The sequence below is a fragment of the Limulus polyphemus genome, unplaced genomic scaffold (assembly GCF_000517525.1).
Source record: "Limulus polyphemus unplaced genomic scaffold, Limulus_polyphemus-2.1.2 Scaffold705, whole genome shotgun sequence".
Lineage (NCBI taxonomy): Eukaryota > Metazoa > Arthropoda > Merostomata > Xiphosura > Limulidae > Limulus > Limulus polyphemus.
Window position 1 is genome coordinate 101,959 of NW_013666315.1, and position 15,933 is coordinate 117,891.

General features: G+C 34.0%; 1 protein-coding gene across 1 annotated transcript in view; it reads right to left on the minus strand.

Moving 5' to 3' along the window:
* Positions 1-4,726: 4,726 nt before the first annotated feature.
* LOC111085904 overlaps positions 4,727-15,933 on the minus strand; it is a 27,556-nt gene continuing 16,349 nt past the window's right edge. Inside the window, exons 5-8 of the mRNA XM_022386707.1 lie at positions 13,124-13,234; positions 11,972-12,037; positions 8,287-8,809; positions 4,727-4,923 (exon numbers count right to left, since the gene is read on the minus strand). Of these exons, the coding sequence (XP_022242415.1) occupies positions 4,889-4,923; positions 8,287-8,809; positions 11,972-12,037; positions 13,124-13,234 (735 nt within the window). The 3' untranslated portion in view covers positions 4,727-4,888. The remainder of the gene's footprint in view (positions 4,924-8,286; positions 8,810-11,971; positions 12,038-13,123; positions 13,235-15,933) is intronic.

Sequence of the window (15,933 nt, forward strand, 5' to 3'; positions counted from 1 at the left end):
ACTCTTAAAGAGCACTCCATTATTTATTGAAATGCAGCAGTTGTATTACGTAACCCAAGTGGTAACATCAGATCACCACCAATTATTGGTAGCTGTTCGTGAGTCATTAGTGTACAAGAGTAGTAGTAATCAGTGTAGACTCTTCCTTATTCCATAGATAATGGTGTTTGGGTGTTGAACTTTCAGGCAGATGCGGAGAGAGGTGTGGATAGTATCTTGCATTTACATACTATTTTCTAGGCATTATATTCTGTCATTGATTTTATATTTTACTTTGTTGATCTGTTATTGTATTTTTCCAAGTTTGTTATTATAGTCTTTTGTAATAAGTTATCTATTTCTTCAATAACATTGTGTATCACATGTTTGTTGATAGGCCTAACTCTTATACGAAACTAAAAAGGATCTTACTTGTTAAACATCCTCTCGTAATATACGGCACAACTGAAAAATTATAGCAGTAACCAAACTCACTGATTAATTAGCTCACTGTTTGATCACCTCTTCAACAACAATTCTTTGATGTTTTTAAACAATATTCGTTTTCCCAAGTCCCTAGAAAATTTGAGACGTCTTGTGCACGTCACATTAAATCTACACACTTAGGAAATTTCTAGGTGTCACACATCATCATTACGTTATTACTCTAGCAAATAATACGAAACATATAGATTAAGTGTTAAATATATAGTCTACAAAAATAAAGTAGTAAAATGTATTTTAGTTGGCTGAAACTTTAATTATGAACCACGCTAGTGGTTCATAACAGTGATCGTAAGAGTTGCACAAGCCCTAACAGAACGTACAGGCAAAAAGCACCCTAAAGAGTCAAGATTTAATTCCAACAGCACTTTAAAACATTTGATATTAACTGATAAGGCTGTACACGCATAAAAATGCACAAAAAGACGCATGTTACAGTTATAGTAAAAAAAAAGAAATCCGCTCAAAATGGCCCGTTTATAATTCTTATTATTATTATTTCATTATTTTCTTGCCAGCCTACAACAAAAACGGCTTGGTATATTGCACCCAAACCTTTTGCAGAATACTAAATAGGATACTATAAAGGATGTAGTGGTATTGAAAAGTCGATTTGTTTCTTTTATATTTTATATAAGCTAAAAACATCATAATTATAGTGCAAATATTTGGTGTTCTTTAAAAAGCTTAAAGACAGAGTGAAACAGGAATTACCAGCCAATAATAGATGAACATTAGATTACTGTAACTACTGTAACATGTAGATACTTGGTGCTTTGTACACTGTACAATAGGTGTCATTAGGGAGCCAATCCTTGTATTTTGTACGAAGTGAAGGAGTAAAAAAAAAACAATATACATAATATTGAATTTTATTACACGCATTTGTAGAATAAATAGCTTAAAATAACACGAATGGTTTATTTAAAGTGATGTTTCGGACGTATATGTTTTATTTGAAAAGGCTGATTTTCTACTATTAAAGCTTCGTTGGGGTTCTATCTTAGTCTGGGCATATATTTGTCAATTGCTATGTATTATATATAAAGAATTTAGTTACACAGAAACTACAAATGCTCACTATATTCTTGAACAAATATCTATTACAATCTCCATTTGCAGCTTAACATTTTACACCTCGAACTGATGTGATCAAATAGTCAATAGCTACAGTAAATCATCATGAACCGTGTCAGCTAACTACTAGCTATGTTTATTATCATTACAATGTATAAAGTTACCTACCATATAAAGTAACCCTTTGCCAACAGTTGAGCATAAAAAAGCCAGCAAACAAGATAAAAAATTGGGAATTTAAAAACCTGCAAATAGAGATCATAAAAAGTAAGGAAACAAGGCTAGAGATACTGTAGACATTATTTACTCAAATCACAAATTCCTATTTTGACTCCTACAAATGTAATACTAGGTAATAGCATGAAGCCAAAATACTTGTTCCCTTTCTTTTCTTTACGATTGCTATTTCCGGGTTTTTAAATTCTCAGTTTTTCATTTGTCTTTAAATATAGCTTTTGTTATTAATAACATTATCAATTCATAATGCCCTGGGAAAAATTTAACTTTCCTGCGAAAAGGGAGATGTTTGTAAGAAACATTATTGTATGTTAGTTTTATTTATAAATTACATTTATAAAAAAGATCACAGAAGATAAAGTTCTAAAATGGTTTTTTGAATACATTGTATTGATTGTGTTATTTCGATGGTTGTTTTTTCTTCTTCAGTATGCTTAACCTCTTCGTAGCTAGTGTTACTTTTCACATGTTATTTCTAAGTTAGTTTTTGTGTGAACTGAACAACATGAAGATGTTTGTGTGAAACAGTCCCTCAGGGTTTCTGTGATGATATTGGACCTCCCCCGAGCCACGGAGGTTATACATACCAGAAGTTAATTACATGTTTTCCTAATTGTAAAAAAAAAGGAACAATAACATATTTTACAAAATAAAATAATTTTATCAATTTATGTGCGGTTTTATAGAAATGTCATGCTGCTATAGTCTCTCATTTAACAGATTACTATTGTGGGATTAAACCTTTTTTGTTGTTGTTCTATTCACCTAAAGCAACCATTTTAATATGACAGATTTCCTTTAGAGGCTGTTCATTAAGTTACAAATTACTTTTCGAAATTTCACTCAAGGGCAAGTTTACATAACAGTATAAAAACTTTGCTTTGGCCTTGAGATATGGGATATTAACCATACGTGACTTTGGAATTTTGTATCACCCTGAATAAAGGATATTCCTAAAATCTACGCAATTAAATATTAAAATGTATATCTGACGTTTTTTGTTGTATATCTAAAACTAAATCCAGCACTGAAAGAGTTAAGTGATTATTGTCGTTATAATTTAAACTATGTATTTTTTTGTACTGACTTCATGTGAATGGTGGGACGGCGTGCATATGCGAGATTCGCCAAGCTGATTTGTTGAATACTAGCATGAGTTATAGAAAATAACCCTACTGGCCAGCGTCTTCATATTAGTGTTTGCATTATATCTAACTTGTACTTCGAGCTGTGGCAGAGAGCTAACCTAAATTAAACAAACAAAACAAATCATTACTTCTAGCTGTGGCAGAGAGCTTAGTCATACAAAATAAATCTTTACTTGTAGCTGTGAAAGAGAGCAGAGCCATACAAAATATATCGTGGAAGCTTCGTGGGGAGCAGGTCCCGGGTGGTAAGTCTACGGATTTATGACGCTAAAATCATGGGTTTGATTTCCCTCGGTGGACACAGCAGATAGCCCGAGGTGGATTTTCAATGAGGAAAAACGCACACACTCGTGGTGATCAGCATTTGAAAAAATAGGCACTAAGAAAGTAGCAAGGGAGAAAATTTAATGGCTGTCAAATTAATAAAAAGGTGAAAGAGAATAAAGTGGATTTTTTTAAATGATTTTGAGGGAATATACAAGAACTCTCTTAAAGTTTCTTGTTGATCAGAGGTCTGAATGTTTAAAAATGTTTGTTACGGACAAACAGACACAAATCTTCTGATAGTACAGTTACAATACAAGAACCAGTGATAACCTGACGCGAAAGCACGGCGGTTGGTGCCAACTGTTTGTTTTGTTCTAAATCCAGACTTTTCGATAAATTGTATTGTTGAACGCATTATGAGGGAACACCCTTAGTATCTGGAACTTTCTTTAAAGTTCAGGAAATAATTTTAACCAAATAAAAAAGCAAGATAGGCTAGAGTTACGGCTTATTCGCACTCTTATTGCACATTGGGGAACCCGCACTTTACCGTACATAAGGAGCTAAAATATATAATTTTTAGCATTGTTACTGTTGTGGGCATGTCGCAGATGTCAGCGGTCCGAGTTTAAAAAAATTCATATTTTTCGCGTCTAATCAGCACCTCGCCTATTACAAGGTAGTGTGATTGAGAGTATTGTTGAAAATTAATATGGACGAATATTTGATGGAAAATTTTCACAGTTGTACAATGTTACAAAAGTTGAATACTAGGATTCCAAAATTAGAGAAATTTATTGGGGAAAAATAAACCCCGATTGCGGGCTAACAAGAAAGTGTTTTGTTATAATTAAAATTTAATATGTTGACACTGATAAGTACGTCTGCACACAGCTTCATTTTATATATTCCTGTTGTTCTAAAACTAACGTTAGGCTTAAAGATGGTGTAAAAATATCAATGATTTGAATTTCATATAAAATCTTTTACTCACTACTTAAATTACATGTTTTGGTGAAGAAAGGAGAAAACACAAATAAATCAATGAAGCTTAGTTGGCCTAATGTGTTTATTTTTTAAATAAAGCTGCAGCATACGAGGTAAACATATTTTCATTTCCAAACAAACACATTAGCAGAATTTGTTTCCTTTTAAATAGAAGGAGAATTTTAATTTTAAAGTATTTGTTAGATCTTCTGACCACCGTAGGACTAATAATAATAATATATATATATATATATAACTTGCTTTACACTGATTAATATTTAACTATATATGTTACTAGGATATTAAATATATATAATGGTTGCATGACACAAATATGTATATTGTCTGTGGTCAATGTGGAGAATATAAATATATTTTTAATTCTAATTACCATAAATCGTTCTTTATTCAATGAAACAAAAGAAATCAGCTTGCATCTGTAAACAAACCATTGGTAATACTCGAATTTGAATCAATGCAACAACGTTTTTTTTTATAAAGCAATTACCAAAAAACTATTTACATAGTACAAAATATTTAAATGAAATTACTGGAAACATGCAAATTAACTGAAATATTAATTTTCATAATCTACCTGGAACTATATAATGTTTATACGGTATTTAAAATTAAAAGAAGGGCATTAAATATTTAAAGATGAACTTGAACCTTGAAAACACCAGACGACACTAGTATTTAACCCGTGGTATACCACCTGAAGCACCTGTGGCGAGAAAAATTTATAAAAAACTTTTTTAAATAAATACTATAATTTGATTATTTAGATTTTATTTAATACTAAGTGTGTATGTGCTCTATTTTATCTATCGTTAAAACAGTTCTTTGGAGAAATCTAATTAAAACTGATTAGTTGATTTTAAGTAGAATATGTCTTTCAGTTGGCTGGTTATGAATAATTATTTCCGAGACAAAACTTTGGGAGTATCAGGCTTCTGTTCTCCTTAGCTACCAATGTGTTCAAAAACAAATTATAAATTTTCCTTTAAACATTGTACATAGTTTACATTTTCTGAAATTGGATTTTTAAATGTAGCTATTGATATTATGAAAAATTCGAACATTTAAAACTTCAACTTTTGTTTCTTCATTATAAGTAAACTTACTTGTAATGTGTGCTGTTTAAGATCACTAAACCCTTAGCAATGATTAGTAACATGTTAATAAACGTCATAAATGTTTGTTTTGTGACAACAACAAGAAAAACTTTAATTCTACGATTCTGCCAAATAACTTGCACATTTTCACATCAGTTAATTTGGCTGTGAAAGAGCAATAACGATTCTTGCACTCTGCCTGAAATAATATTCTCTTTTCAAACAATAGACTTCCAGATTCTGCCTTATATTACATTTTGTCAGCTAAATAGCAAATTCCCACAGATATTTATCTCTCAAATAAAACGTACATGTTTTGCAGTTCAAAATTCTTAAAAAAGCTAAATTTGAGCGTCATATTCTTCTCCAAATGAAATATTACCTGTCAAATACGAAACTTCTATAATATGGCTTCAATAAGCTCTGTCTTAAATCAACAATATGGCTTCAATAAGCTCTGTCTTAAATCAACTTATTTCCCGTACGACATTTTTGGGTACTCCCTTAAAAATGAACTTTTATATGTCGCACAACAAACTCTCACTCTCTCTTACATCTAGTCCTATTTGAGAAGAGGAAACCTCTCTCCACTGCCCTTACCTCATCATCTACCAAATAATACAATTCTACCATGACTTTAATCAACTCAGTCTACCTAAAATAACTTTTCCATACATTGCCTTTAAACAAATACCCCGAATAGTAAGTGCATATACAGCTTATTATTTACCAGTATCTTATTACATTTAATTATGAAGTACATGCATACATTACGAATATAAGGAAAGTTTCGCAGTTCATAAAGAGTATGGCGTAGATAGGGCCAGTGCGACCCGGAGGTACAGCACGGGGGTGCGGGTTTTTGGGGGGTGATAAAGACGAATGTTAAGAAATTGGTTCTGGTTACCAGCTACTCCCTGGCCGAGAGAAACGTTCCGTGTTGGGTCAGAATTGGCACTCTACAGTGAAGCGTACAGTTAGAATATAACACTGCTGCCCACGGATGATTCACGGAACATTCGCTGGGGTGGGCAGCACAGTCAGCGTTTGCATAGGGCAGTCTTGCGTAGAAAGATGAAATTGTGAAAATATGTTTAGGTTCTCTTTGGCATGCAAATACCTCAGGTTTCACATCTTGCCTCCAGAGGCGCCACCGTGTTTTTGTGCACGTGTGTATTTCCCGCGAGTAGATATTGGCCTTTCAATCGCAGTGCAGCTTCTTCAACCAACATGAAATTGGCAAATGCAGAGAAGTGAATTAGAGAAATGTTATTACACAAAGTATGCAATGCTGATGCAAATTCTCAGGAAGAACCGTAGCGTGAATAACATCAGAAGGAGCCCTGAATCCAGTGCGCAAGTTCATAAAAAAATTTGGTGAGACAGGTTGCACTTGTGATCAACATTTCTTACCTCCGTGATACCAAAATGATAATGTGGTGTGGTTTCGTAGCTATCTTTGTTATTGGACCGTACTTTTTGATAGTACCATTAGCACTTTGACTTCAAACCTGCACAGTCACTGCTGTATAATACCATGCAATGCTCACAATTAATGTGATTCTCATGCTGTAGCAACTAAGTGTGTTAGACATTACAGTTTTCATGCAGGATGATGCCACTCCGTGTATTGGTAACGAGATGAAACACGTCTTGTTGGGACACTTTTAGGACAGCATCATTTCACTTCTCTTTCCCTGTGAACGGTCATCTCGTTCACCGAACCTAACACCAGTCGATTTCTGGTTGTTTTTTTGGGGGGAGGTACCTGAAATCGTCCATGTTCCTTGAAAAGCTTCGTTTTATTCTAAATTTCAAGAATAAAATTGTATGGGAAGTGTCTAGTGTACCAGATGAGATACGGGTTGTTGTTATGGGAAGTGACCAGTGTACCAGATGAGATGCGTGTTGTTGTTATGGTGTCCATTGTCACACGGAAGCAGTGCATACTGAACACTGAAGGAGCACATTTTGGACAGTGGTTATGATTGGTCAGACATCAAGTAATAGCGGCGTTTCCGGTAGCAACATATGACAACTGTGGTATTTGTACCCGCATGATACCCTTCCTATGCCATATTGTTTACGTGACATGACGCGCTGAACTGCGAAACCTTCTTTATAATCACTCTTATATACACATTTGTTTTCTTTATTTACGCGCTCAACTTCCCATAGCTTTTCTCCAATCAAGAAGCGATATTTCTATTACTGCATATTCACACTTACTTCTACTTTTCTTTAGGCTACACTGAAGGTCACTTGACCTAATTGTTGACTGCATTTTTTTTTTCTTGTCAGCGGTTTAAACATTTTATTTTATTTTTGCTTAGAAATGAGAAATTTCGTCTCTGTTGTATGGTACTTAGATGGCAATGTAGGACAAACCCCAACATTTCATTGAACAATAAATCAACTTCTATTTATAAGTAACAAGCTAGCCTCACACGCCTGTCAAATATTAGACCCATTTCTTTCTTTCTGACAACAGTTGTCTATGAAATGAGGAATTTATGGTTGATTTAAAAATGTGCTATTGTCAGGTGCTAATTCCACTCCTCACTTAAATCGTTTATTACCCATGTATCAAATTTCTACCCTCTTTATAAGTTGTTTTGATGTAGATGGTGAAAAACAAGCAATATGACACTGATTAAATATAAGCCAACCTAATAACAGGTTCATTATGTCCATCATTATACTATTAAACTGTCCAGTCTTTCTTTCCTTATCCACAGCGCATATATCAACAAAATATTCTTTAATAAGTTTATCATTGTGTGTTTCAGACTATCTTAGGACTGACTGAGAAATAAATCCTAATTGGTATGGCACGAAAAGTCCACATGGCACATGGGCTCGTGAAGGATCCTATAAAAGCATCAGTTTTGCAGTTTGCCTCTACTGTTATACTAACCTGAAAATACAAAACAAAAGATTATTCTGTACATTAAAAAATTAAAGTAACTTACTTCTCCATTCATTTTCATAATCTACATCGTAACCTTGGTTGATCTCTCCACTGGAATTGTAGTTTATCTGGGAATTAGTTCTAACGTCACGGGATCGGTAACTGTAACCGTAATCTTGACTCTGTCTTTCATAATGTGGGCGGGAACTGTATCCTGGTTCTGGACTGTGTTTACCAGGGCGCGAATGACAATCGTATTCTGGCTCTAGCCTTCCAGAGCTCGGACGAGGGTTGTATTTTGGTTCCAGATTACCTCTATCGTAATGGGCACGGGAATGGTAGTCTTGCTCTGGGTTATAATAGGGAGTCAAATCTGACTGGATTTGTCTTTGTCCATATTGATCATTTTGAGGTCTTATCTGCCCTTCATCAAAATCAGGCCTGCTGTACCGGCGGTAGTTATTGTCCAAGGGAATGACATTATCTGGCTGGTCAAAACTTGGAAGCTGACCCCTTTCCTCAGGCACGGTGTGATTCTGATACGTTGATAGTGGAATTTGTGGCTGGTCTGTTGTAAAATCACCCTTGTAGAAGATTATAAAAGAAATATCTTATAAAACTGTATCACTTAGTTCGTCATATAAAGGTGAAAATAAATATATAAATGGAATAAGTTTTATATTATTATTCAACTTTCTTGCTACTACTGGTGTGTATATACACACACACGTTATACAACATCTTTATTGTAACTAAATTACTAAATTTATCAACATAGTATCTGAGGGATTTGAATAAATCTGGTGAAAATGTTGAACATCACCCAGGAACTAATCGCTTCGATATTATGGCTGTGTTCCCGACATTAGTTAATTAAAATTCAGCTAAACCGCGTATACAGAAACAGAGTTTCTGAAACTTTTTTATTATTTGGCCTAGACTTTCATTGTTAGGTGGGGCGCTCTGTGCAGGTATTGTTTCACCATATTTATTGCATGCTTGGGGTTAAAGATGTTTCCTTGTTTGCGTGAGAATAACAAGATTCTGCTTGTACTTGTCAGCTTTCAGTGTGTGAACAATTTTATATCTTCCTACACCATAAGCTGAGACACATCACAAAGTTGTACCCCCAGAATGCTTCTCTGCAGATGCTATACGTTTACCATGATAATGGTTTTCTCTCTGCAACCGAACAAATTATCGTTAATTGATGCTAAATCATATGTGGATGTTGATCCGACTGCAAAGCGCACTCTTCTCCAACTTTGCTTTGAAAAAATGTGAATATTTCAGCCATCTGGTTTGGTTATTTCTCCGAAATAGTTGTTTTTGAGTAATTATTCCATTGAAGCAATTTCGGGCTAATTTCTATCTTTGTGGTTTGGTTGCATCATTCAAACCTTTACTTACCAATAGGTTATTGGCAAAATCTACTGGATTATCGCGTATCACGTAAAGAGTATACCCAGAATTACTTAACGTTACTTTCAAAGAGTTTAGGCTTTCTACCTTGAACTTCTATTACCAGCAGTATTAATTTAACGTACTACCTTTAAATTTTCCGTACAGCTTCTAATCGTTCATGACATTTCACCTTAATCCATCTCATACAGTCTTTTATGAACCCAAATTTTGAATTTTGCTTGTTTTTCGTGTAGTATTTCTGCCCTGAGACCATTCTATTACTATTACTGAGAATAGTATAATTAACTGTACTTTTATGGGCGCTATACTGTGATATTGTCTGATTGGTTGAATGACAATCATCACAGTGTAAACTACTAACACATGATTGTACTCTGGTACAGTTCATTTTCGTACAATAAAGAGGAGAAATGTCATATTTCGTTTTATACCCATTTTATTCGGTTTCACTACTTATTTACAGTACTGTGTATATACACACCGTTTTCTCGTTTTGAAACTGTGGTTTCCAGCATCAGTTACTTCCGGTTGTAATTTGAACACGTTATTAGATTTAATTGAGACGCGTCTTCTTTGCCAATTCCAGTAAAAAGTTACAGGTAGATTAACATGGATTACAAATTAAGAATTAACAGAATCAAGTTCTGTTGGTTATTCACAATGTTTCAAGTTCAGTTCATTACACAATGTTTCAAGTTCATTTGATTACTTGTAGTATCTCGGGTTTCCAGTTTTTGTGCTTACTCTTAACTCTTCATTAATCAACGACAATCGTCTACTAATTGTCATCATCCTCGTTCATCTCCAACAACTAACACTTCATAAAAAACACAGACAATTTCCAGTTTATCATATGGTTGGATGGGTGAATTTTTAGGATCTGCCAGAGTTCAACTGAAGTGGTATATTCCACATTGGATATCTTGAAATAGTAAGATGATAACGTGCAGCGAGTTACAAGTTAACATTATTTAATCTTTGTAAAGTCGTCCCAGAATACAGTCTCCTTTCATCTACAAAGATTCGTGCCTAACTAAATGTCGTTTTTATAATGGTCTTCCTTTGTAAAATATGGTTTAAAAAATGCTCAACTTTTAATGAAATTGTCTGATGCAAATAGCATACGTAATAAGTTGGAAAGTTGCTTTTACTTTTCTATCTCTTAAGATTGTGTAACGTGACAATATCAGTTCAAGCTGTGTAGTCTGAGAAGAGAAGAAACTGGGTATTGTAAACTCTAATTCTGTTAGTTGGTAATATTTATGATATTGCACTACAATCACATTGATATGTTTTGACTCGCATTTTCTTGACTGGGCCAGTGAAGAATGATGTAATTAATATTATCAGAATTATTGTGATGTAATATCCCAAACATAGCTCACTTTCAGATTATGCTCCGCCAGCTTGATTGTTCTACGATATGGGACTTGATGTCTCCATAACTAATTCAGTTGGTCGTTGTTATAAATGTTTATGTTCACTCTGTCAAGTAACACTAGCTCATATTTTCTCGATACCACGATGATTAATATTAATTTTTGTCATTTCATCACAGCTATAAAAAATGCAGGCCATTATTTATTACAGATAAAAAAAAAAATGCCACGTGCCTTAGTATATGAAAACAGCGAAGTTTTAAGATCATGGCTGCTTTAAAGTATTTGGTATTTAAAAGTTTCGAAAGTTAGAACAAATGCCATTTCTAAATTCAATACACTATTCAAACTATTGTTGTTACTGGTTAGTTATAAAGTAACAAATTCATGTACTTCAAATGAATTCAAATAGTACAAACATTTCAGTTGTTGTTGTTGGACATAAAACTACACAATTGGCTATTTGTAGTGTACCCACCATGGCTATTGAAACCTAGTTTTTAGCGTAAAGCCTAGTAACTTACCACTAAGTCACTGGGAGAGGTTGGCACACATTTAAGTAACGAGGCACTGACGAGCATATATTTTGAGAAGAAAATTTGTTTCTTCACAAAACGTAAAATTTCTGCACCATGTGTGATTTACGCATGTTTGCTTTTGATAAACAACGTTTGAAATGTTAAATATCACTTTGTTTCGATAAAATTAACCATAATTTGGATATTAAGCATGTAATCATGGAGGGGGGATCCATTTACAAAAATGCTAATCACCATTGGTGTAATTTGTTGGTGATTCCTGCCTTTCGCTACTACTTCTAATATTTGTTTAAGAAAGGGATAAAGAGTTTTAAAATTTTGAGATTTAATTAAGTCACGTAGCCTTTATATAACTTGTTTACTCCATTAAAAATGTATAATGGAATCAAGACTGTTTACTTACCAGAGTTGCTTTGATCTCTTTCTTAATCTCTGATATGCGTTGGGTCACTGCGACAAAGAAATAGGCCTATAAAATAAATTAAGTCTGTTATACAAACTCTTTGTAACTTACAATTGAAGATGTAGGTCAGTGTGTGGGTTCTTTAGTGTAAAAAGTGCGTCAACTGTATTTCTAAGCTAGAAACGTTCTGTACGTCAATATGTTAAAATCATAAATAATACTCAACGTCAAAAGCGTTACACAATTAAAAACATGTTGTTTAGGCCTATATATGGCCTTCAAAAAGTTGACGTCTCTACATGTTTCGACGTTGCAACGTCATCCTCAGGATATGTTAGATATGTACCTTAGCCTGATTCGTTGGCAAACGCAAAAACAGTAAAACAGATGGATACTTGAAGCCTTGCACTGATGGGTTAAAATGACATTTGAAATGTACTCTATAAACTTATTCCTCATAAAAAGAAAACAAGAAAACGTGATGAAAGATAATAGTTAAACACAATTTAAGTCTTAATAAAAAAAAACAAAAGATCTTGGAAGATTAAGACGAAACGCATCATAAGCATATTTTATATTTACAGACAGTATTTCAATATAGCTCAAATTTTCCTAACGCGAAAGAGTTTAAACACATCAACAACGTAGGCATTAATACACCAGAAACGAATATACATCATTATCAACAACGTAGGCATTAATACACCAGAAACGAATATACATCATTATCAACAACGTAGGCATTAATACACCAGAAACGAATATACATCATTATCAACAACGTAGGCATTAATACACCAGAAACGAATATACATCATTATCAACAACGTAGGCATTAATACACCAGAAACGAATATACATCATTATCAACAACGTAGGCATTAATACATCAGAAACGAATATACATCATTATCAACAACGTAGGCATTAATACATCAGAAACAGATATACATCATTATCAACAACGTAGGCATTAATACATCAGAAACGGACATACATCATCATCAATAACTCATTTTAAGAGAACAAAGCATAAAAATGCTGCTCTTTGAGAAAAGTATCGGAGCAGTTATAAGTGAACTTTAGGACCCCAGAAAGTGAGAACTTGTTCTTAAAAGTATTGGAATAAGTTTTAGTATTTTAGATACTTACGTTAAGTGGGAAGTTGATCGTTCCAATAGCAAAACAAATCAGAAAGTAAAAGGTAATGAGATTTTCCTTGAGTATCTCTTGCTCAGTCAAATCACTGGATTTACTGACGCTCTGAAAAATATTTAATGAGTTTATTGCATAAGAATACAAAGGCAAAACTTATATCGTTAATATTAATAGATGATAACGTCTCAATACAGATAAACATGTTATTCAAGTAATATAAATCAAAATTAATTTATGGCGTAAAAACGTACCAGCAACGAGTGAAAGATAAATGAGCATTGCTGAAAACGAGACTTGTTACAGTTGAAATAGTACATCATTTATCGTTTAAATACTTCCTGTAATGTATTTTAACCAGAATAGTAAAAAAATCCTATTCACACATTTAGAAAAAAATAGCGTTACAAAATACAGTGTGTTTGGCGTTTCATTTCTTGTATGAGACTCAAATGTTCTGTATGAAGCATTTTGCGATACTTATAATTACGTCACAACTAATTTTTATAACAAAAGTTATTTTAACGAAATGTTTCACACATTGTTATTGTACAAGTAGATAACGAAACTATTGAGCAAAGAATAACAAGGCCTGGATGAGCTGATTGTGTGTAGCGCTCTCTGTTGTCAGCTTTCAACATTTAATTTGTATGAGTTCTGAGCCTGTCATTTTCTGCAATGCAGGGGTAGTTTATGACATTCAGTTTTGAATCAGACACGTAAAATTGAATAGAAACTCAATAAAATAAAGGTGTTTGCGCAATTAAACGATGCTTCTTTCGCCTTTATGTGATTTGTTACGTGCTAAAATGCTCTTTTTGTTATCAATAATCGTGAATAAGTTATATTTCAATAAAGGCCAGGCGTGGCCCAGTGACTAATTTGGCTGTACCGTGATATGGTTAACGACCTGTTTCTGCTCCGTCTGTGGCTTTACTTTACTTTAACTTGGTAGGTGTTTCGGTATGAATCCTGAGCCACTAGCTCGAGTAGTGTTCGGAGCTCGTAAGAAACGGGAGGTGTTCAGAAACATATTCCTCTTCACTCCGCTCGATGTGTGAGATTTAATTAAAGAAGCTACATAACAACAATAATAATAAGCTGAATAATTAAAACGAAAATAGAATAGGAATTTAAGATTTAACGGGGGGAGGAGAGTTTCAGCAAGCAAAAAAAAATCCGAAACCACAGACGGTTTATAGGTTTCTCTTTCAGCTCATATTTTAACTAATGATTATGGCAAACCCATTGGGTGGGGGTTTGTAGATCCAGTACCCTAAAATTTGTTATGGGAGGAAAACGGGAGTACTCCGAGAAAAACCTACTTTCACAACCCGAACACCGAATAATCTATCCGACTAGTGTATGAGCTGTGGAGCTGAAACTAGAAAATAACATATATAGTCAGTACACTACGTGTTGTTAATTACATAGGTGAAAAGGAGAAAGTGGGTGCGCCATGTTTCACGAATTCCTGCTAGTGTTGGAAACTGTTTAGTTAGAGAAATGAGTGGCTGCTGTGAGGCAGTGGCCTATGGGTGCACTTTAAGAGTGTGTGTGTGCTGGCTGCTGGAATGCCGTGGTCCATGGGTGAGCTATAAGAGTGTGTGTGTGTGTTGGCTGCTGGAAGGCCGTGGTCCTTGGGTGCACTATAAGAATGTGTGTACACACACTCTTATAGTGTACCCATGGACCACGGCCTCCCAGCAGCCAACACACGTGTGTGGCAAGATTTGGCATTGGATTCTGTTGACTATCTTCATTCCCTCTATCTTGTCATTTTAAATTTATGGACAAGTAATATTTACTTTCTTTGCGTGAAAATTATATGCGTTCGTAGGTGTATGTGTGTGGCATTCGCCAGAAGACCAAAAATAATATTAGTGGGTTGACTTATATGTTAGCCATTTTAAGTTTCCCGCATAACTCGAGATGCCACATACGTGTGTTGGATTAGAAATTAATTACTTTACTCGTTCAGTTTAAGCTTGACAGCTACGGCCAATGACTCGAGAAAGCTTTCTGTAGTTGTTAGCAGATTCATGCCTTAAACGTGAAGGTTTTCTCTCTGATTTAGAAATCATTCCGATATATCTTGTGTATTTATTGAAGTAAAACTGCCGTTATAATGTGTATTTTGTCTGTTGTTAATGTAAGATATCTTTATATCGTAAACTTTTAAAGAAAACAGATCATTAAGTAACTCTGTTACAATGGTAAAACGAATCTGACTTGGATTTCGATTGCAAGTATATTTCAGATAATAACGTTACAATGAATACACGCGAGATTTAACTGAATGCGAAGCCCAAAACTATTTGTAAACTCATTAAACTTGCCGATATTGTAAAATATAACAAATATTATAAGGGCCAGATGTAACCTAGACTCTAGCTTGCCTAATTAAAAGTTGCACCTTGGCAACTTATTTCAATATTCTATCTTTTTTTTGTTACCAAAATAGGTTAGTGTTTGAACTGTGAGTCTTTTTGCTTTGTAAACAATAACCAAAATCACTGGTTAAGTTGGATAATACTTATAATGGTGATTGAAAATGTGATGAGTAGCAGTTTTACGCAGTTTTTCATTGATTCAGTCATATTATTCCAATATGAGTTTCAAACAACTTATATCCACTGCACTTGTTAAAATTGGAAATCTTGTTTTCTTTCATAACTACAACGTTCAGATTGTAACAAAGTTTAGTACGACTTCTAAGAATGAATGAATCAGATATTGTTCCAATTTTATATATCTTTGGTAAATCGCTTTGTTTAGCATAACTTTAGATGATTTTTTTAAAAAAA